This window comes from Vipera ursinii, assembly GCF_947247035.1.
Source record: "Vipera ursinii genome assembly, chromosome: 2".
Lineage (NCBI taxonomy): Eukaryota > Metazoa > Chordata > Lepidosauria > Squamata > Viperidae > Vipera > Vipera ursinii.
In genome coordinates, this window is record NC_139513.1 from 33,388,493 (window position 1) to 33,411,164 (window position 22,672).

At 40.0% G+C, this 22,672-nt stretch overlaps 2 protein-coding genes across 3 annotated transcripts in view; one reads left to right on the forward strand and one right to left on the reverse strand.

The window, feature by feature from the left end:
- Positions 1 to 5,756, forward strand: part of ATXN7 (ataxin 7) — a 75,114-nt gene extending 69,358 nt beyond the window's left edge. For both annotated transcript variants that reach the window (XM_083355978.1, XM_083355979.1), the window contains one exon: positions 816 to 5,756. In XM_083355978.1, coding sequence (XP_083212104.1) covers positions 816 to 833 — 18 coding nt within the window. In that variant the 3' untranslated portion in view covers positions 834 to 5,756. The remainder of the gene's footprint in view (positions 1 to 815) is intronic.
- Positions 5,757 to 8,817: 3,061 nt separating this feature from the next.
- Positions 8,818 to 21,962, reverse strand: PSMD6 (proteasome 26S subunit, non-ATPase 6). The gene is made up of 8 exons (XM_083352041.1): positions 21,707 to 21,962; positions 18,850 to 19,055; positions 16,952 to 17,097; positions 14,856 to 15,075; positions 14,642 to 14,750; positions 12,672 to 12,840; positions 9,503 to 9,580; positions 8,818 to 9,139 (listed from the first exon to the last, which is right to left on the reverse strand). Exons 1-8 carry the CDS (start codon positions 21,849 to 21,851, stop codon positions 9,043 to 9,045), a joined length of 1,170 nt encoding a protein of 389 aa, XP_083208167.1. The 5' UTR covers positions 21,852 to 21,962; the 3' UTR covers positions 8,818 to 9,042.
- Between the last annotated feature and the right edge of the window lie 710 nt (positions 21,963 to 22,672).

Below are 22,672 nucleotides of genomic sequence, written 5' to 3' on the forward strand. Positions count from 1 at the left end.
CTTGTAATAAAATTAAATTTCAGATATCTTCGCTGTACTCTTTAGCCTAAGTTGGATGTAATGCATTCCGTATTTTCAGATTGGTTGAATCTTTCAAGTGCAGCATAGATGTCTTGAGAAATGACCTAATTTGCCGGGGCCCCTTTTTTATGTTTGGCTTTTTGTGCATTTCTGGATTTTTCCTTCTCATGGCCATCAGTAGATTCTATGTCTGAGAAACTGCTGAAAAATTAAAATCACTGTGATAACTATTATTATATTAATCCCATGAACATTATATAACTCCATAGATCAGTAATTTCTCAACCGGTACTAACTCTGCAACCAGTATGACTATGGCCTGGTAATGGGGGAAGTGGTGGTGGGGGAACTTTTGTTGATATGAGAAGTGACAGTAGCAAATCACAATAAATTAAGAGAAAGAGATTAGAGGACTATATTGAATTATGTTTTTTAAAAGTCTTCATGCTGTTGATCAGCAAACGTATTACTATTTTACAAATCTTTCTGTTATTTTTGACCCTTTTGAAAGATGGCTGTATTATCTTTGGGTTTACAAGAAAGGGTCAAGTAAATGCTTTCTGGACTTAATAAATAGTATCTGTAACAAATAACCCTATATAAAAGCATTTCATGATGATCAGTGGAAATAAGCAAAACAAAGCTTGTTCTTCCACATTTTTTACTGTTACCTTCATTCCAAGATTCTGCCAAAGTATGATCCTTGCATCCCAAATTGTGTAACTAGGTATGGTCTGAGACATTATACTTTATCTTTTGTTTTTCTTTCTCTCCATCTCCCATTTGTGTAAAAGCCAAAGGCACGTCCCTAGCAGTTGACAGTACCATGACAGAACTGGATTATTTTCACTACAAGCAGAAAAAAAACTCTCCATCTGGAAATTCTGGACTCCCTGATGCCTTTTGAGTTCTCCCAGCTTCCCACAGTTCTCAGGTGTGGAAATCTACTAGTCTGTCACACAATCAAGGAGATTCCCTGAAGCCATGTCTGTAGCAACAGAGATTGGAAATGGACACTGGGTTGCCGTTCAGCCACAGGATTATTCCTATCAGTGTTACCAGTGGTCTGGACTGCTTGCTACACATCCCTGTGAGGTTTTTTATTTACAGGAGTACATCATTTTTGCCACTAATTTAAACAAGATTGGTTGGGCAAAGCAGTGTTTGGGAAAGGATATTACTTACTATGGACTTGTGTTTTCTTTTCTTTACCGATAGTGTCATAAGCCTAATTAACCGCTCTTTTTGGCACTGTCCTAGTGAAAACCCTTCCAGAAGGGGGCACAAATGTGTTAGGCACAATAAAACAGACAGAAAAGCCCTCCAGAAGGGAATATGGCTTTAGTGTTTTATAGCAATGTTCCTTGATTGGAATACAAAAAAAATAATTAAAAAATAGCACAATTTAGAAATGAAAGTCTACATTTTGCCCAGCCTTTTATAAGTAATTTGGGATAAGAAGCTGACAGGAGTTCTTAAAACAACAGACAAGTTTGGGGGTCATCACTCAAAAACTACAAAGCATATTTAAATTGTGAAACCACATGGTACAGAACAATTTTTAATGGGAGTTGCCCACCAAGCAGAGCTGCCTCCCCTCCCTCCCTCCCTCCCTCCCTCCCTCCCTCCCTCCCTTCCTTCCTTCCTTCCTTCCTTCCTTCCTTCCTTCCTTCCTTCCTTCCTTCCTTCCTTCCTTCATTGTGTAGGGCTTTCTGTATGCGACCCACTGAAATGAATGAAGGTTGCTCAGTGGCGTTCTTTGGAGGAGGATGGCACCTGCTTGATTCTGAAATAAAATTGCTTTGATTCTGATACACAGACCGATGCAAAACTCTTGAATCCAAAATGGTGAATGACCTCTAAAACTTATTCCCAAAGAATATATTCTTGACCTATACTGTATGCCATACGCCTTTGTTGTTTTGGGGAGATGTGGGTGGGGAAGGATGAAAAATGAAACCAAAAAGAAAAAAAATCCTTAAAAAAAAACTAAATTGCAATCATCTGTAACACTAAATTTTCTGTGCTATTTTTCTTGAAAGATTTTTTTCCAGCAAGTTGATAACTTTGTTCACACAACCAATTCACCTTTTCCTGAAGTCCACTTTCAGATTTTTTCTGACGGCTGCATTAAGTGCCAGTTCAGGTTCTGAGCTCAGTATTAAATTTACCCCTTGCATTACCAGTTTATAACGGGGGTGGGGAGGGGTAATGTGTCATTCAGTCTCCACTGGTATCTTTTTCTTTTAAGCAAAAAAAAAAAGGATTTCTTTTGGAAAGTTGGAAGGGCTTTTAAACGCTACTATGTGATCTGTTTGATTGTAAGGGTAGTGAACCTTGGAAAAACAACCTAGAATTTTATGCATTTTGTTTGAAAGGGAGAGGAAACGATCAATCCAAACCATAGGACATAATCCATGGGGAATTTTCCTTCTGCAGTTCTTTTTTTTTAAAAAAATGCACTTCCTGTCCTTTTGTAATAGTGTGTGTTTTGGAGCGTGTAGATTCAGACCGTCATTTCCTCCCCCGGTGAGAATACTTTTGCAATCATTCGGCGAGCCCAGATTTTTTAGCAAGTTGCATTTTGACAGCTTCTCTGGAGATGCCCCTGCAAATCTGTTGCACTTGTGGACTCACACCCAACCTTTCAGATTGTTCAGTTCCATCTCATGCCTGTCGCTTGAGAACTACAGAGTCAAAAAAAAGTTAATCCTTACTGAGGGAGGAAACAGATCATCTGAATCTTCCCACAACAGGGCTGGTGAAGATGTCCTCAATGAAATAACGCCTGTAGACTTCTGCCTTAAATGGGCACCAGATTTTGCTGAGATTAGACAATCTGAGCCTATCTAATTCACACAGCCCAGCCTCTCTCCCTACTACGGTGGTGCATTGCACATCAGGGATTCTAAAGCCACCACAAGCAGTAGATGCTTGCGGTCTCTCTTTTTTTGTTGTCATCGTCCTCGGTTGATTTTTAACCTGTTGAGATTTTCAAATCAACATGAAATTTGTTAGTGAATTATTTTAAAAAAATACACAGCGAAGAAACAAGACTCTATGCAGACAACTCTAAAGCCTTGAATTCACAAAAGATCAAGTTGTTTTTTTTTTTAAAAAGTAACAGAATAATACTATGGACACTGATGATTATGCAAATATTAAAAGTGACCGCATTCTGGAGAAAGGGGAATTTTAAAGAACCCTTCAGTAGATAGAGAATATTGTAAAATGTTAGGACCTCTTAAATTGGCTTATTTGGAAAGTGGGAAGGAACAACCAAAGTAATGTATCTGCCTGGCAGAGAAAGTTAGACATAGGTTCCATCCCATGTGTTAGGTATTTTCAATCACAAGTGCAATTTGGTTTTTTTACCTTTGAAGGCTGACCTTTTCCATGAGTTAAATCTTAGTGGCTTTAAGTACTCAAAAGTATACTTCTTTTTTAAATATTCTGTTACTTGGAGCATATCGAAGCAAGTCCCAAATTCCTTAAAACATGCAGATCTCTGTGGAAAGTTCAACAGTGTTTAATTTAAATAGGTTGCCCAGATATGGACCCAGTTCCCACTGTGGATGCCTCTGCTGCAAGCTACCTTGAAAGCACTGGGAATTTCACACAACACAGCCATGTTGTTGCACAGAGCTCACCCAGTACATTCGGTAGAGCTTGCATAAAAGGCACTCTAAGGTGGAATTATGTCTTGCATCTGGCTCTTAGTTTTATAATTTGCTATGAATAGAAGCAGAAGATGTTAATTTATGCCTGCCCTCAAAGTATAGACTTGCTTAACTATTAGGCAAACAATATTCCATTTTTGGGAGCTTAGTAATGAATGGAGTAATTTTGGGGGGGTTTTTTGAATCTTTTATTGTCTGACAACATTCTCATTGTAAATAATTAAGGAACTTTCAAATTTAATTTATCGTGCAAAATTTGCAGTGACTGGGTTGTTAGAATGATTTTAATTTAAGAGATACAATTTTTATAGACTTCCCTGCTTCTCATTATGACTCCTGCAGTTTTCTTAACCTAAAAAAAAATAATTAAAAAAAAAATGTTGCAATGGTGAACAAAGAAATATACAAAAATGAAACCCATAATTTTGTACCTTTATTTTGGAATTTCTTGTTCTATTATAAATATTGAAGTATCCCTATTTCAGAAGACATATTTTGTTAATTGATTGTACATATTTAAATATGTATTTTTGCACAGGTCGGTTTTTTTTTTCTTATATCCAATTTTGGTACAATTGAAAATCATCTAGTATTTATTAATTAAAAAAGGAAAAAAAGCAAATACCCTTTTTTTATAATTTGAAGTGGTTCACTGCCAAGCCAACAGCTAACATGCCTACTTTGCATGCCTCGGAGTGGGGAGGAGGGCATTTTGTCCCTTGTCTTGGGAGTTGCTACCTACAGATGAAAGTCCTGTGCCCCCCCCCCCAGCTTCCCCGATATTCTTAGCAGTGAAGCGAGGTCACTTCAGGTCACACGTTGTTGACCTACTCTGGTATATACAGCATAGCTTACAATTGCCTGATTTCCAGAAGACTACATTTAGTTGTGACACACTGCTTTTTTTTTCATGTAAGCATTTGTGTGTATGTGTATGTGCACACCTCCGTGCCCACATATGTGCACACAGGTATGAGTCTTTATATGGTTTAAAAACTAATGGAAAAAACTGAAAGTGCCTGATTTATATATCTAGATTTTAAGCTTGGACTGTTCTTTAGACAGCTTCTCCTTTAAAGACTTGAATGTTCTGTTTAAAAAATAAATTTAAAAAAAAAGTCGAGCTTGCTTTTCCCACCCCCATGTGACTTTCCATTAATGAGGAAGAGAGGATGCAGAGGAATCAGGTAGAATAAAACTTGCAAATGATCCAACTGAAACACATCCTCGGTTCATAAACTATGCCAAGGGTTTCTCACCTGGGTTCCAACAAGCGAATTCAGAGAACCGTAGTTCTGTTGTAGTCAGATAGAACTTTTTTTTAAGGATACAGATTGTTGACATTTTGTATTACTGGAAAAAAAAGTTACCTCTCAAAGCAATTTTACGAGCTACCAACACAAGCCACTACCACTGCCCTATATACACAATTCTCACTGAAATGAACAGGAGTTTGGCAGTTGTTCAAATCCCGGTTCATTTCAGTGAAGACTTCCTGGCCCCAGTGAGCTTCTGCTCATTGTGCGATTTTCAACCATTTTCCCGGTAAGTTGTCTTCCGGCAAGAGTTATTATTGCCAAGTATCCTTTTTGTCTGTATCTTTTGGGGATTGGTAATTGTCAAGTGAAGGGGATTGGACTTGAAGATTGTTCTGCTTTCCTTCAGCAGAAAAACCTATGTTAAATGCTTTGTGCAAAATACTCTACTTTTTATGAAAGGTGTTTATTATTATTATTTTTTAATGAGCACTACATAATGTCAATGAGAATGTAGGCCATGGAAGCTTCTTGCTTTGGAGTTGAGCCTAGCTCCATAGAGAGGGTGGGGGAAAAGCAATCTCCTGTGTAAAATGTGTGAATAGTTTGATAATTTGTATACATATTCAAGAGCATCTGCTCAGAGCTGAACTTTTGTGTTGGCTGCTGTATAGTACATGAACAAATGTCATGGGGTAGAAAAAATTACTTTGGATATTTAAAAGAAGAAAATATATAGTCTATTTGTTTTGTAACAGGTTTCTGTAAATAAAATAATTTATACTATTTATAAAAAAAAGTTGTGCTTTTGCTTCATAACCAGCAAAGTAAGCTTGCAGTATAAACAAAATGTGACTTAACCAGGATAATAAAAAAATAGGTTGTCTTTATGAGATGCACAATGTTTGTTTCACAATGAAATCAACAAAACCTGGACTGAGCTAAGGGATGTGTCATTTTTTGGTCTGTGAAGAATCCCAGCTGTGTTTCTAATCAGGTAGATGTGGGCGTATCTAGAAATTTAGATGCTAAACTTTTGTAAGGTCCTAATGCCTCCTTGACACTTGTAAAGGATTTATCAGTGTTAAGTAAGCAACAGGATAGAGGCTGAGTAGTCTCTTGTCTGCTCTAAACATCAGGATACATCAGTCACCTGTGCGGTATCTGCTAATTTGAAGCTGTTTGGAGAGTAGTAGAACGGGGAAAAAACAACTTCAAATGACAAATGACATCTATCATCTCAAATTATAAATTATCATGGAGAACAGGCAGCCTTGCCAAATCATTGGAAATGGAATGAGGAGAACTAATGTATGTCTTTACTTAACAGGTGTTGAAAATTGAAAATTTTAGTCAAGGTAATAATAGTAATAATAATGTTGGAAGGGACCATGGAGGTCTTCTAGTCCAACCCCCCTGCTCAGGCAGGAAACCCTAGACCATTTCAGACAAATGGCTGTCCAGTCTCTTCTTAAAAACTTCCAGTGTTGGAGCATTCACAAATTGCTTTTGTTCCAAGACCAGGATAATAAGTGAAATGTCCTCCAGAAAATAACAGAAAACAGGAATTCATTGTACCAACTTTTCTTCTGCTTTTTTTTCCTGGAGGTCATTTCATAATCCAATGAAAATGCAGTACAAACTGTTAAAAACTCATTATTTTATATAAAAGTTTTAGTTGACCTTCAAGGACAACTGTGAATGAAATATCGTTTCTTTCTTTCAATATCTAGCCTTTTCATGTAGTGTAGGCGCTGTTCCCAAGTACTTTGAAATGAAAATCCAGCAGCCAAATAATGTCCAGGTACCCTTCACCATATGTCTCTCCTATAAAAGCATTGCTCTTAAAAATCACTGTGGCAACCTTAGTGGATGCATTGTAGTTGTATGTTCACAATAATGCAGTACTTAAAACTACCTGGAGATTTTGTCCAATTTAAGGAAAAGTAACAGTGGGTTAGGACGCTGAGCTTGTCGATCAGAAGGTCGGCAGTTTGGCGGGTCGAATCCCGAGTGCCGCGTAACAGAGTGAGCGCCTGTTACTCGTCCCAGCTTCTGCCAACCTAGCAGTTCGAAAGCACGTAAAAATGCAAGTAGACAAATAGGGACCACTACGGTGGGAAGGTAACAGCGCTCCGTGCGCCTTTGGCGTCTAGTCATGCCGGCCACATGACCACGGAGACGTCCTCGGACAAGCGCTGGCTCTTTGGCTTTGAAACGGAGATGAGCACCGGCCCCTAGAGTCGGAAACGACTAGCACGCATGTGCGGGGGAACCTTTACCTTTACCTTTTTAAAGTGTATTAATGGTTAGTTGGTTGGAGGCTATTTCCTTCTAGATGTGTAGTTGAGGGCAAAACAAAATAACATTTTTTCCATTCAATTTTTTTAAAAAACATTTTTTAAATAATTTGATGGATCGTATGAAGTGTAAATCTGATATTTTCTTCCATCTTCTGAATGATCAAACTGATCAAATCCAAGGCTACAAGAGTCTCATCTGCTAATGCCTGTTAAAATTTTCTGGACAAAATTGCAGTGTTATCAAAAATGTTATCACACTGCCTTGTTAGGACACTTGTCACCACATGAAGCACTTCACTTAAGCATTTCTAGGTAGCAGAGAAGCCATGTTCTAGGTAGCGCAAAGAAGCCCATGAAACAGAAGCCAAATCAGTTCATCAAATGTTTACCTAGTGCTAAGTTGTTTTATTGGCCATGTTTTTGTTGGTTGATCCTATCGAAATACATCAGGACTGAGATCCAAAAGATCTCTGTGCCCTTCTTAGTGATGCATGGCTGTAAGATGAGCCAATGCATATTCATGTATACTTATGCAAATAGGGTATATGTATTGGTAAAGGGCAGTTTGGCCTAGTGGTGAAGGCACCAGGCTAGAAACCCGTAGACAGAATTCTAGTCCCGCCTTAGGCATGAAAAACCGGCCGGGTGACCTTCGGCCAGTCACATTCTCTCAACCCAACCTACCTCACAGGACTATTGTGGAGAAAACAGGAGGAGAAAGGAGTATTAAGTACACTTGCGACCTTGGGTTATTTATAAAAGTAACAGAGGTGGGTGTAAAAAAATCCAATAAATACAATTCTCTGACAATAACCCCAGTTCTGTTCTTGGTCTACTTCCTTGAATGCAAATAAAAGTGATACCAAAAGTCTCTGGCAGCTTCTTAGATTGAGAAGCAAGACTTGATTACATAATGTTAGAGGTTACTCAAGTCTTAAACACTTCTCCAAGACTCCTGAGCAATAAGGAAAGCCCTTACAAACCTGTAATTCCAGTCCCCCCAAAAAGGGGTTGTGGCATCACGAAGGATAGTTGTATTTTTTCATATATTCATAAACAATATGGAATTAGGAATATAATGATGGTTGTATTTAACACAAAAAGAAGCAAACGAAGTTTTCTCTTTATTGCAAAAAGGTATTATAATGAAAAATGGGGGTTCCAGATCATTAAAAAATGCAAAGACCTAAGATTACATATGGTATGAAATTGGCTAAGGGAAAAAAATGTTAGATTTTGGGCTTATCCAATAAAGCAAATATTTGAAAACAGATAAAATATCTTTTATCACCTAGCATAAGGTTGACTTGAATAAATGATTGTTGCTATAGGAGGCCTATGAATTTCAGTATCTTTATCTGAAAAATTAATGGAATATAACACAACAATCTACTAATCATGCTAATTTGCCAAAGAAGACAAGTGCCCTGCTGGGTCCTGCTTCCATTGTAAGAAAAGTTGTGAAAGATCAGACTTGCATTCTCAAAACACAAAGGCCAAAAGTAGCTCAGCCTCTGGTTAACGAAAATACTAAGCTTTAAATTAAAACTCCATAACTCGAGAACGAAACAGTCAACCGTACTGTACATTTAATGGTAATGATCAGAAAAACATGAATATTCATACAGTTCAGCTGTTTAGACAATGAAATAGACTGCAAAAGCCCTAACTACATCATGGTTTACATTTCCTTACCTACAGTACAAATTATATAATATACGGATAATTACTTCCAGAAAAGTTCGGACTGAATGGTGCAATCCTTTGTTTTACTTTTAAAAATCACATGTTAATTACTCGAGAAAGCTTCTGCACTCTGTTTAACAACAAATCTCCTCTTTTGATGGTTTCTTGGTACTGCCAGTTTTTGCTGTCAGGCCTACAGTAAGAAAACAGAAGAAAATTTATGGAGAGGTTTTTCAAACACCAACCGGCCTTCAAACTGTGATAAGAGAAATCTATGAATCAGACTCCCCTAAAGCATTTTCTTTACAGTTATCAGACTTTCCTTGCAAGATACACTAAGAAAGCGCAAGGGAATTTGCAGCTACATGCTTATTTGGAAATTTGTGCCCAGATGAGAAAGTAACTGAAGGCATGCCTTGGAACACAATTTGGCAGGACAGCAACTTACAGTCTGCAAAATCTTGTAATGCTACTGTTACAATTATTAATAATTACTGTTATTGTCCAAATAATTCCACTTCCTTAAACAATATTCAATAAGAAGCTTGACAGCTACCTGTTGGTTTCTACGATTTCATTGACTTTGTCTATTTTGCAATGTAGTCTCCCAGCAGCAATAAATCTTGAAAGTTCCCTGTTGGGGGGGAAAAAGATTCTTTTGTACAGTATATTATACTTAGATTATTTCAGGACACTATCTGAACAACCCCACTGCAAAGTCCCTTTGTAGCAGCACACAGCTGAAGTGTCTGATGACTTAGGACCCATCTAAAGCCCTACCTCTTCCTCCTAGAAAGACTAGGAGGAGAGGAAGCCTGCCATGTTGACCTAGTGCAGCTAATGTTAATGCCGAGCAGTCAACAGTCTCTTCCTCCTCAAAGACATGTCAGAATATGCTCAAAGCTGCAGCTAGGGCGTAATTAAATGCTGCTCTGCTGATTGTTTATAGCTTTGGAACATAAGACCTGCAATTAGCAAACCACATGGGAATGAAAATTGCTCAGTGGCAGCACACAATCCCTGTTCAGTTTTTGCGTGCTTAACCTGTGAATGTTCAGTAGTGATCTATACGCTTTTAAAAATCAAGGGCTCCATTGACCACTACTGGTTATGCATAGCACAGTGACAAATGTAACAGCATGTTATAACAACAGATTATCCACAATGGGTTTTAACCTCGATTTTGTTTTCCATAATCAAGGAACATACCAATAGGCCCCTTTCCTGGATAACCATAGGAGGATGGTAACCAATGAAAGCTTGAAAATATAAAACCGTACTCTGATCTGGGTCTAGTAGTTCAAAGGAAGCCAGAACAATTAACTTCAAAGTGGGCTGTACACATTCCTATAGCCTTTGATTGACCAAATAAACCAAATCAATCTCCTATGCAACATATTGTAAAAGCTATAATTTGAACAGATGGTCAGCTCTGCTTGTATCCGACAAAAGGTACTGCAAATATTTTAGAGGACATTTCTGATTGTCTAGGTAATCTCAGATCCCATATTCAGGTGGATTAGTCTCACACACATTCCTTTTTCCCACCAAGTATGTAAGTTTTCTCTACAGCTGGGGTCTTCAAACGTGGCCCTTTTATGACTTGTGGACTTCAACTCCCAGTATTCGTCAGCCAGCATGCCTGGCCAAGTTTGAAGACCCCTGCTCTAGAGCTACTAGATTTATCTAGTTATCTTCTGACTCGTGAGCTACAGCAGACCCCCTCATAGCTTTGGTTAACAATGAAACAATGGAATCCTGTTTTGTTAATCCCCTGCTATTTTTAGTATGCTGAAGATATCTAGATTATCACCCTTTGCAACCTCCTCTACATGGTAATAGAATTGGAGACAATTTTCATGACTATCTCTTCTCTTTCTGCAACACCTGTGAGTGCTATCAAATCCAAAACCTTTAAATCAATGAAGAATCAGCTTATATATCCTACCTAGTTAGCTTAAAAATTCTATGATTCTAATAGCACTTTTTATTCTGTACAACAATGAAACACCTCCCAGATCCATCACCACAGCCGCTATGTCTTTAGGACAGCCGTCTCAAACTCAAAAGTCAGTGGAAAACCATTCTTTTAAAAAAAACGGAGATGAGTTCCCATGACTCAAACTGAAACTCATCCTCTTACAAAGAGGTTATTGGCTTCTGCTTCAACTACGGCCTTTAGGAAATAGCAGATGAGAGCAATTAGGGCTCTTCTTTTTTGCAAAACCACCTTAGCTTTTGACTGGGATAGGGATTTTAGACATTTTTAATATCTCCTAGGGCTAGGCTATATATTTATTTCATTGTTTTATAATGTTAGCTTCTAATCTATTTAAAAACTAGTTATTGCAAGGATGTAAGATTTATGGCCAACTACCTGATTTTTTTTTTGGCCCCAAATTAAGAAAAGCAAGCCACTTCTATTTCCATTCATAAAGCATAACTCCCCACTGCCACCTCTATAAGCTTCCTGCAGTCTGAGTTGGTCTATCAAGAGCTGCTCACCACTGAGCGAAACAGAATTTTAAAGAATTTGCTGGCGATCTTAAAAATTTCCTCTTCTTAAATCTAACTGGCCACAATGAACTTAGATTAAACATGTAGCTACTAGCTTTCATAAAGATACTTTTCAAAATCTCCTAAGCCAGGGGTGTCAAACTGCTGGCCTGTGGGCCGGTTGCCTCATGCGGAGGCCACACCCACCCTAGCTCCAGCAATGCGAAAAAAGTCACGCCATTACATGACGCAGTGAGCTTGACACCCGTGTCCTAAACAGTTACATTCCTGGATTACCCTCTCCTTTAGCTAATGCCCAATCCTTACTACTTTTATTTTATTTTTTCATGGTTTATGTTCCACTGATGACACTATATTTACTTATCACATGTTGGAACTTCCTATTCCTGGCCTCCATGAAAATGTATGTCACATGAAAGCCACAGAGGAACTGGTCTTTCCTCTCTTCTATAACTTGTTAATGAACTGACATTTCAATCGGGTTTCTTTTGTAAATGATTCTACATTCTGACACCAGGCACTGACTGGCTCTATCAAGAAAAAGAACCACATGGTTCCACCATGGACAGAATCCAACCACTGAAAGTAACCTTGGCATCTTCATTATGAAGCTCTTCAACTAAATTACATTAATTCGTAACTATTTAGAACTTTAGTAAACAAAAACGAGGCACTTATTACCACCTTTGGTGGGCATGCTCTAAAGCCAAAAGATTCTGGTTAAGAATACATGCGTGGTTAGAGAAAATGATTAAAAGACATATAGATTTTAAGCCAGAATTATTTTTGTTAGGCATAATTGTAGGAAATTACGAGAAAGTGTATATATTTAATTTTACATATATTAACTGCAGCAAGAACTGTATTTCCTCAACATTGGGAAAATGAAGATTTACCAACGGAGGAACAGTTAATTTAAAAAAATCTTAAGAGTGTGCAGAAATGGATATAGACTGACACCGAAAATGAAAGAGAAAGAAGATTCAGTTTATTTTAGAACATGGGATACCTTTTATCGTTGGCTAGAAAAAACGAGGTAGAGAAAGGAACTTAATATGTATTAGCAAGTTAAATGTTGGAACCCAGACATGTTGCTGATAAAATATTAAGCACTTGTGATTATAAAAAATATATAAATCGATTGCCATCTTCCATTTCAACGTGGACCTATCACAAACATGCAGATGTGAATATTTTTAAATACTTACTGATCTATGAACTCTACACAGACTCCAAAAGCATCTGCCATGTAACCAAGTGTGAGTGACCGGTAAGATTCCAGAAGCTGACTGTAGGCGTGGATTCTCATTTCCCGAACATAGTAACGATAATGTGGTGCAAACAGCCAATCTTTCTTCATCTCTTGTTCTACACTGGCTGAAAGACACAGAAAGACAGCATACTAAGCTGGAAATACCTCATGGAAGTAGTTGCAGGCAAATATGATTTAACGTAACCACCCCCACCCCCCCGCAAGGATTATTTCGCCTAGGAGAAATGCATCCTTCTCTGTACGCTCAGACTGAAGGTTAGTAATACAACACCTGCAACATCACTGGTGCCTGTTGACCTTTCAACTTTTAGAAAATAATATTAAGTGATAAATAATAATAATAATAATAATAATAATAATAATAATAATGAACCTTTATTGTCAAAGTACAACCATGTATACATTGAGATTAGCTGAGCCTCCCTTCGTGCTCCCACCCCCCAACTCAGTGACAAAAAACCTCCATCTTATTACACCATGTGAGCTAATTGCACAACGCACCAGCCTCGCAAGTCAATTCTGCATAAAGTTTATAAAAATTATTTCCCATTCAAAAGCCTAACAGCCCACGGATAAAAGCTGTTTTTCAGCCTGTTGGTACGGCTGGCTATACTCCTATATCTCCTACCGGATGGTAGGAGAGTAAAGAGATACCGTCCAGGGAGTGAGTTGTCCCTGAGAATTTTCCTCACTCTTCCAAGGCAGCGGGCCCTGGCGATGTCATCCAGTGGTGTCAGGGGACAGCCCACAATGTCTTGTGCTGTGCTCACCACCCTCTGCAATACTTTCCTATCCTAAAGTGATTTCTCTACTATCGCATGAGATCTGGGATACTTTGCAGATGTTTGAATTTTCTGGATGAAACAATGCCAACTTCCTGAAAAGACTTGCTGTCCTCTGATCTTTCAAAAGTTTCAATAGGATACAGCTGCAAGTAGATATAAAAAAAGCTACACTCCTCTGTTAAAAGGCCAGGTTTTTGAGATGTAAAAAAATCAGACCAAGATAAATCGATTTTTCCCACTTTATAACATAACATATAAGATGTACCATTCAATTGAAAACCAAACTGATTTTTTTGGGGGAGAGGGGGGAAGAGAATAAAAAGACTTACAATAACGTGATTGCATATGTGTGCACACCCGCTTATAAGTAGGGATGTGGCTGTCCTCAGAATTAACCAATCACGTTCAAACCGATGTTAAATAGTAGTCAGTATACACCTGCCATCCGTTAAAGTGATTCTGATCAAGCCCACATAAAGTTTAGCCGGCTTTTCTGAAAAGAGCTTAGAAAGTATCAAATGGATCCAACTGTTGGAAGGTATCAGTCAGGAGAAGGGTTGGAATTATTTTCCAAGGCACTGGATATAACATGGAACACAGTGAAGACAGTCAGCAGGTAAGTGGGGAAAGTATGACGTAACTGACATTATCCGCAAAATGGATGAAAAACAGAAAACTGTCAATAAGCTCTGAGCACCATTAAAGGAGCTGGGAAGTACCGGTAGTGTACTAAATGTGTCAACAATCTCCCATATTCTTCATCGCTGGCTGAGGAATTCTGGGAGTTGAAGTCCACAAGTCATAAAGGGGGCCACGTTTGAAGACCCCTGCAATAGACTAAGTGCTCATGCCTATTTAGGAATTCACAGAAAATCAGGCTTCAGCACGGTCTGAAGACCCATTTATTTGAACAAGCTGGCCTGGCCTGATGGGGGGCGTCTGGGTTTTTATACTGCTACTGCTTTTATCTGGGCAATTGTTTAATTCTCTTTTAATTTTTGTATTTTCTATTTATATATACCCTGTTCACCGCCCTGAGTCCTCCGGGAGAAGGGCGGTATATAAATTTAATAAAATAAAAATAAATAAATAAATAAATAAAAGCTAAACTATTCCTTACCCAACGACTGGAAGAAAACCGAATACTGACATTCGTAGAGTGAAAAAAGATACTGCCGCACTTTGGGTAAACTGTGCAACACTTCCAGAATCTCAGCTCCTTTGATAACCTAAAGCAGGTCAAAGGAAAGAAAAAAAGGGAGCAGAAATCAGAGCAGAGCAACAAGGGAACACAAGCTCCGCGGCTTCTCCATGATACTAACAGTTTGCCCTACCTTCTCTCTTAGATCCGGCCTTTCTAACGCAATCATGCTGACATAAACTGTGTATGTTACAAAGGTTTTGTAATCCATAAGTTCGTAAGATGTAAATGTTGAAACGGTATCCAGGAAAAGTTCGGCTGCCTGCTTGAAGTCCCGAATGGCCACACAGTAAAGGCCTTGGTAGACTTTGAGCCGATTCCGCCGATCCCAGTCTCCTCCTTCTTCTATGAGACTTTCAAAGAAAAACAGAAATAGCCCTTTAATCTGCAACCCGCGTTACACCTGAAATACTGAGTAGATAAAATACAGGTAGTCCTCGACTTATGACACTTCATTTAGTGACCGTTCAAAGTTACAACGGCACTGGGGGGGGGGAAATGACTTATGACGTTTTTTCACACTTAGGACCGTTGCAGCGTCCCCGTCAGGCAATCCAAAATTCAGAAGCTTGGCAACCGACTCATATTTACGACGGTTGAACTGTCTTGGGGGGGGGGAGGGGGTCACGTGATCCCCTTTTGCGACCTTCTAACAAGCCAAAGTCAATGGGGAGGCCAGATTCACTTAACCAACCGTGTTACTAACATAAAAGCTGCGGTGATTCACTTGACATGGCGGTGATTCACTGGCAAGAAAGGTCGTAAAAACGGGGCAAAACTCAGCTAACCGATGTCTCCCTTAGCAACAGAAAATTGGGGCTCAGTTGTGGTCATAAAGGGAGAAAACACAAGTACAATTCTGCTGCAGGAAACATGACACGTGTCACATCCGTAATGGTCCCTGGCTTGGCAACATGTATATAATCTGCGCGTTCTGGCACATAACTCTTTTGCTTCTGCTCAGAGTGAAGGTTACTGTTATTCGTTCAGTAACAAGCTCCCAGTTCAGGGGTGGGGAACCTTGGCTCTTTTATGACTCGTGGACTTCAACTCCCAGAATTCCTGAGCCAGCATGGCTCAGCTTGGAAACCTCTCCCTTTCCCCTCAGCATGGCTGGCTCAGGAATTCTGGGAGTTGAAGTCCACGAGTCATAAAAGAGCCGAGGTTGCCTACCCCTGTCCCAGTTGAAGCACTTTCTTCTCACAGGCTGCAAACCTTTTAAGCAAGGGGAATAAAGCAACCTATTTCTGCTACGCCTGCCAACCAAAGGATGACCTGTCAGCTATAATGTTACACTACACAAGCAATTGGAGTTAAAAGTAGTTTTTCAAAACTGTTTCCAGAATACGAGTAATCCTCAATTTACAACCAGTCGCTTAGCAACTGAAATCACAACACACCTCCCCAAAAAAGGGACTTATAGCCCAGATTCAAAGTTCTGGAGTCTGCCCCCTACCCCACCCCTAGTAACACGATCACATTTTGGGCACTCAGAAACTAGTGTATATATTTATGGCCCTTTGCAGTGTCCAGTGACTCCCAATTTACATTTTTTTTCCAGAAACCGCTGTTTACTTCTGGTTTCCAGCAAAAAAAAAAAACTATAGTGAACAATGGGTTCACTTAATGCCTGCTGAGTTCACTTAACTTTTGCAAAAAAAGACATAAAATTGGACGAGATCTTGTGGTGATCTGCATTATCATTATCATCATCATCACAAATTATGACCAAAATTTTAGGCTCAGTTATGATCGTAAGTCAAGGATTACCTGTATGAAAAATGGGGTAGAGGCATTATTAATGAAAACATTAACAACTGTCCAAAAATATACTTTATGAATATTTTAAAATAACCTAATTACATATGAGCAGGATGTACATGTCTGCTAGCCGTTATGTTTAATTAAAAATGAACAAACCCTAATAAACCCATAAAATAACATTCTTCAGATACAAAGTGCATTTCAGTTTTAAAAAGTAAAGCTGCCCTTAACCATCCTATACTAGATTTCATTCCCCCCGCCAAAAAAATCTTAATTTTTAAATGATAAATTGCATTTTTCAGCATTTTTGACATTTTTTTCACTGATGTAGCATTTCTGAAGGTCAGCCTTTGTGTGCGACATAAAGGCCCATTCGCCTGCAATCAGACCACCTTACAATTAATTAGGTTGAGATGCCCTAGATAAGAGTTTCTCCAGATTCTCTCATTCTAAGAGAAAGGATACCTTTTGGCCTTTTCGGTGTTCCGTGTAATAAGGTCATTGTCCATATAAAACAAGCCGATTCGCAGCAAGTAGAAGACAATGTCCAGACGATGTCCTAAAGCAACAGTTTTGTCATATGTCTTCCGAAAGGCAGTTAGAGCAGCTTCCTAAAGAAAACACAGGAAGGACAGACAAGAGAGATGGGGCGTGACTACATACAGCAATAGCACTTAACACTTATATACCGCTTCGCAGAGCTTTTACAGCCCTCTCTAAGCGGTTTACAGAGCCAGCCTATTGTCCCCCAACAATCTGGGTCCTCGTTTTACCGACCTCGGAAGGATGGAAGGCTGAGTCAACCTTGAGCCGGTGAGAATCGAACTGCTGGCAGTTGGCAGAATTAGCCTGCGTTGGGTCCTCGTTTTACCAACCTCGGAAGGATGGAAGGCTGAGTCAACCTTGAGCTGGTGAGAATCGGAACTGCTGGTAGTTGGCAGAATTAGCCTGCAACACTGCATCCTAACCATTGTGCCACTAGGGCTCAGATACAACTTGCTCTAGGCCTAGGGACACCAAACATGTTTTATACTGCCACAGAGGTATCACTCACTGCTTGAATTGTAATTGATCGACACTATTCCCTCAAATTAAAAAGAACAATTTTCCAATTCAGTCTTTATGCTTATGTTTTGAGTAAAGGTCAAACTTCCAGTAGTTCATGTTACTAGAATTATCCCCTACCAATTTCAGAAAACCCAAAAGGAAGGTACAGAGTTACCCAACAAGAATTACTACCTGTGCCCTTAACTGTAAAGCAGACAAAAGTTTCCTTCTCTGGAGTGTACAGTAAGAGCAGAGTGGACTTGAAAGACAAGAAGGTTCAGTGGCTAGCACAAGAAAACAAGGGTTTTTTTGAGCCCAGTTGAAAGTTTAGGAGGCCAACTAGACTGTGATCCGGGAACTGCAGCAGGCATTTCTGCAACATCTCACAATCACAGAGTAGGATGGACTACTTAGGTTAAAGACCGCAATCCCTTCCTCAGTGCAGGAGTCCAACTTAAAGCATCCCCAGGCAGATCATTCTATTTCTGTTGCTTTCCCATTGAAATAGCATTAATGGTCTCTTTCTTCACCCACACAATGAGGTTAAAAAAACAGAAAAAAATCTATACATTAGCTATCATCAAAGCTTTACTTATTACTACATTTTCACTTTATTCAATACCAGAAGGTGTCCAAATTCCTCCAAACCTGACATTTAAAATAACAATCTAGTTAAAAGGAAGACAAAATATATGTATTTTGGGTCTAGTTACCTAAATTATGAGTATCAGGTTACCAGCCAATCCCCTCCACATAGTATAACAAGTATTTCCTCTGAAACAAAACTCTTAGCAAAGAGGTAGGGAGTCTGTAGCCTTTCAGAATAACTCAGTAGTCCAATGAGAATCTGGGAAGATACTACCTGACACATAGTCATTCTCACTGAACGTCCTAGTATATAACCCAGTCATTTTATTGTATTTTATAACATAGTTATCGCCTCCATATATAATAGCAGCTTCTGAAACCACTATAAACAAGTTGTTTGGTATTAGATATAGTGAGACAACCTTGAGTGGGATTCCCAGAAGCTAGTAAGCAATATTACTAAATTGTAATATTTTTTTAAATGTGGCTGAAGAAAATCATGAAATATTGGATTAGAGACTTAATCCTACTAACTTTAACTAAATGTAAAACAAAGTGTAGGTTTTGTTCTATTGGTGTTTGGACTGTGGCCCCAGCATAACATTCAAAAGCCATGCACGGCCCTCAGTTTCAACGCAGTTAATACTTATTTTCAATATGGATATCACTAAAGGAAAACCCGGGTTTAAATCATTAGGCAATTTGTGAAATCTGAACACCTCACTTACCTTGTCGCCAATCCGGCAGAGATACTCAGCTTTGGCCATCATGGCATCACGGATTTCACTTTCTCCCAGGTTCTTCTCTGCATCCTCCAATTCATCGTCCAGACGTTTCAGCTCTTCCTCATTTGCTTTCTTCATCTTATTCAACAAATCTGTATCTACCGGCCAGTCGAGGGATTTGCAGAGGCTTTCATAATATGGGGCCATATCTGAAAAGAAAATCACCAGAAAAGATATATGATTAAAAAAAAATCACATCCTCAATGAGAACGAGAGTAACAAAAATATAAAAGGAAATGAAATAAGCACTGTATCCAGCTGCATACGGTTGCCAGAAAGGGCCAGTGGAAAGCCCTGATTAGACTGAGATGTTTCAAATCTGTGGTTAGGTGATTGTGACTAGAGACTCCGTAAGCTTGCTTTTTCCAAGGGAAAAAAGTACTCCCTGGAGCAGGGGTAGGCAACCTCGGCTCTTTTATGACTCGTGGACTTCAACTCCCAGAATTCCTGAGCCAGCTTAGCTGGCTCAGGAATTCTGGGAGTTGAAGTCCACGAGTCATAAAAGAGCCGAGGTTGCCTACCCCTGCCCTGGAGGGACATCTAACAGCTTGAAGTTTTTCTATTACATCTTACTGCATGTGTAAAGCAGGGAGACACCCTCACAAAATTAAAAAAGATTTCTTCTGAATAAATATGCAAAGTTTGTGTCACCATGCATGATATCTCTCAGAATAGACTTTCTATATCCAACTGATCGCATGCACAAGAGGACAATTCATGGAGAAAGTTAGCTGAATAATAATAATACTTAAGAGCAAAGGAATATACAAACAATAGATTCCTCAAGATGACGGTGTGGAAGAACACATGACAAATGCCAAGGAACCAAAAGCAATAAACTCAAAAATAGAGGAGATAATTATATGAACTACATGCTGCGATACATAAATCTGAGCAATAGGCATTCAACAGCTGTAGGGCGAAGAAATTAATGTAATAAATAATGCTGATATTTATTGCCAAAAGGTAGTCAGAAGGGCAACTGGTATGTAAGTATTAATGCATCTTGTTATGAAGAAAAACAATGAAGAAAAACAATGAGGTAAGGAATAAAATTGGATCTAAAAACCAAAGACAAAAGTTAAAATGCTAGCAATGTGTTGAAAACAAAATAATGCACTTAAAAAATAAATGCAAAACCATGCGTGTAAGGGAGAAAAAAGTGCTCAAGAATAGGATGAGAACTCTATGTACATATATGTGTGTGTATACACACGCATATGTATGCATATATGTGCATATATGTATACACACCCATACACATACACATGCATATACATATATGTATGTATGAACTCTGGTCATAGTATCTGCACAAGCGTTCTGGGAATTACCTATCTGAATACAAGCTGAATAACCATCAGGAGTGTGACATGGCCGCTAAGACGATGACTGCCCTTAAGTATCTATAGCAGAAGTATATTTTCCCTATCCTGGAAAGCAGCCATTTTACTTTCCCCTGCTCAGACCCATCTCCAGTATCATATACATATACGTATATACCGGTATATAGTATACATATATACGTACGCATACATACATATATGCATATGCACGTGTATGGGTGTGTATACATATATGTATACATATGTGTGTGTATACACACATATATGTATACACATATACATGCATATATGTATGCACATGTACATGTGTATATATACACCTAAATGTGCATACGTATACATATGTATGTGTATATGTATATATGTATGTGTGTGTGTATATATATATATGTGTATGTATGTATGTATGTGTGTGTAGATAGATAGATAGATAGATAGATGGATGGATAGATATAGATGGATAGGGACACGGTGGCTCAGTGGGTTAGGACGCTGAGCTTGTCGATCAGATGGTCGGCAGTTTGGCGGCTCGAATCCCGAGTGCCGCGTAGCAGAGTGAGCGCCTGTTAGCCGTCCCAGCTTCTGCCAACCTAGCAGTTCGAAAGCACGTAAAAATGCAAGTAGAAAAATAGGGACCACTACGGTAGGAAGGTAACAGCGTTCCGTGCGCCTTTGGCGTCTAGTCATGCAGGCCACATGACCACGGAGACGTCTTCGGACAAGCGCTGGCTCTTCGGCTTTGAAACGGAGATGAGCACCGGCCCCTAGAGTTGGAAACGACTAGCACACATATGTATGTATGTATGTATGTACATACATAAACATATATACATACACACACACACGTACATCTTCTTTTGAGAACGGGCATCAGAATTTCATTTGTTAATGTGTGCCAGTGTGTTCACAGAAATAAATGACAATGAAGGTTGTCTCATCTTACATCCAGTTCTTGGCATTGCGTTTGCAGAAGGACTCAGAGAATCCAAGTACAGGAAAGGCAGTAAGGATGCTGCGGGGACTGGAAGCCTAGGTCTTAGCAGAAAAGACTGAGGCAACATTAAAAAAAAACAAGGGGGGGAGGGTTAGGTGGTTACATTTTTTTTCCAAGCACCCAAAGCGATGTTACACAGAATAAGGACGCATTTTGTCCCAGAGAGACCCAAACTAGCAGGTACAATTCTGAGACACAGAATGGCAGGTTTGAGGGCGGAGGAGGGCGCTCCATTTCCACTCGTCGGATAGATGGGTTCAAGCAGAGAGACTAGATCAGGGGTAGGCAACCTTGGCTCTTTTATGACTCGTGGACTTCAACTCCCAGAATTCCTCAGCCAGCGTGCCTGGCTGAGGAATTCTGGGAGTTGAAGTCCACGAGTCATAAAAGAGCCGAGTTTAGAGACCCCTGCCCTAAATGGAGGCGGGAAGCCAAAGCCGGTCTCCCCGCGTTTCCTTACCGTGCTGACGGATGGCGGCCATGAGCTCCTGGCGCACGGCGGGGTCCGGGCTTTGCGGCTGCAGGCTCAGCAGGAAGCGGAGCTGCGCGATCCGGAGGTCGGGGTTCTTAGGGAGGCCCTCCTCTTCCAGGTTTTCCAGCGGCATGCCGGCGAGGAAGGAAGGCGAGCGAGCGAGAGAAAGGCCGGCCGGTGACAGGCACGGAAGGGGAGCCAAATAGCCAGCGAGCAGCGAAGTAGAGACTACAGAGTGACTCAGCCCGCCACCCGGAAACGGAAGGAACGGTCCCGCAGGCCGCTTCCGACATCCGCCTGGGCGCGCCCCAAGAGTTACAGTCGCCGCGGCGTTATCCTCCTCTTCCGGTTATACATCCTCGCGTGCCCCATGTGCGTGGTTTGCGACGGCTGGAAGGGAGGGGAAAAAAAGGGTTAAAAGGGACGCGGCCCCTCCCATAAGGCTTGAAGCACGAGCAGACACGACACGCGAGAGAATGCGTGGCTTCGAGCACGAAGGGTTCATTTTCCAAGTGGCTTTAAAGCAGGGGGTCTTCAAACTCGGCCCTTTTATGACTTGTGGACTTCAACTCCCAGAATTCCTCAGCCAGACAAGCTGGCTGAGGAATTCTGGGAATTGAAGTCCACAAGTCATAAAAGGGCCAAGTTTGAAGACCCCCTGCTTTAAAGCGTCTCCCGCAAAAGGTTACTTGTTATCTGGGGGCTAATTGCAAAGCGCGAAGGGGGAAAGGAACTGCTCGCCGTCCTTTTGCTCCATCCAATTTAATATCTACCCTGGTGGTTCCCTGGGTGTAGGGATGGAGGAGGAGAAGGAAATGATCGCCCAGAACAAGGCTCCGATTTTGATCAAGATCTCTCGCTTTTCTGCGTTCCTTGATGAAAGTAACCAATAACGGCCACTTGCACGCCTCCCTTGCGCATCCCGACTGTGACCGATAGATGGCGCTGCCTTCG

Bases quoted from the DNA above. Each gene is read 5' to 3' on its own strand.
- PSMD6 (XM_083352041.1), bottom strand. From the start codon at position 21,851: ATGCCGCTGGAAAACCTGGAAGAGGAGGGCCTCCCTAAGAACCCCGAC. The intron at 14,751-14,855 runs GTAGGGCAAACT...GACCTGCTTTAG, and splicing joins GGCCGGATCTAAGAGAGAAG to GTTATCAAAGGAGCTGAGAT. The intron at 9,140-9,502 runs GTAGCTGTCAAG...TTCTTACTGTAG, and splicing joins GAAATCGTAGAAACCAACAG to GCCTGACAGCAAAAACTGGC.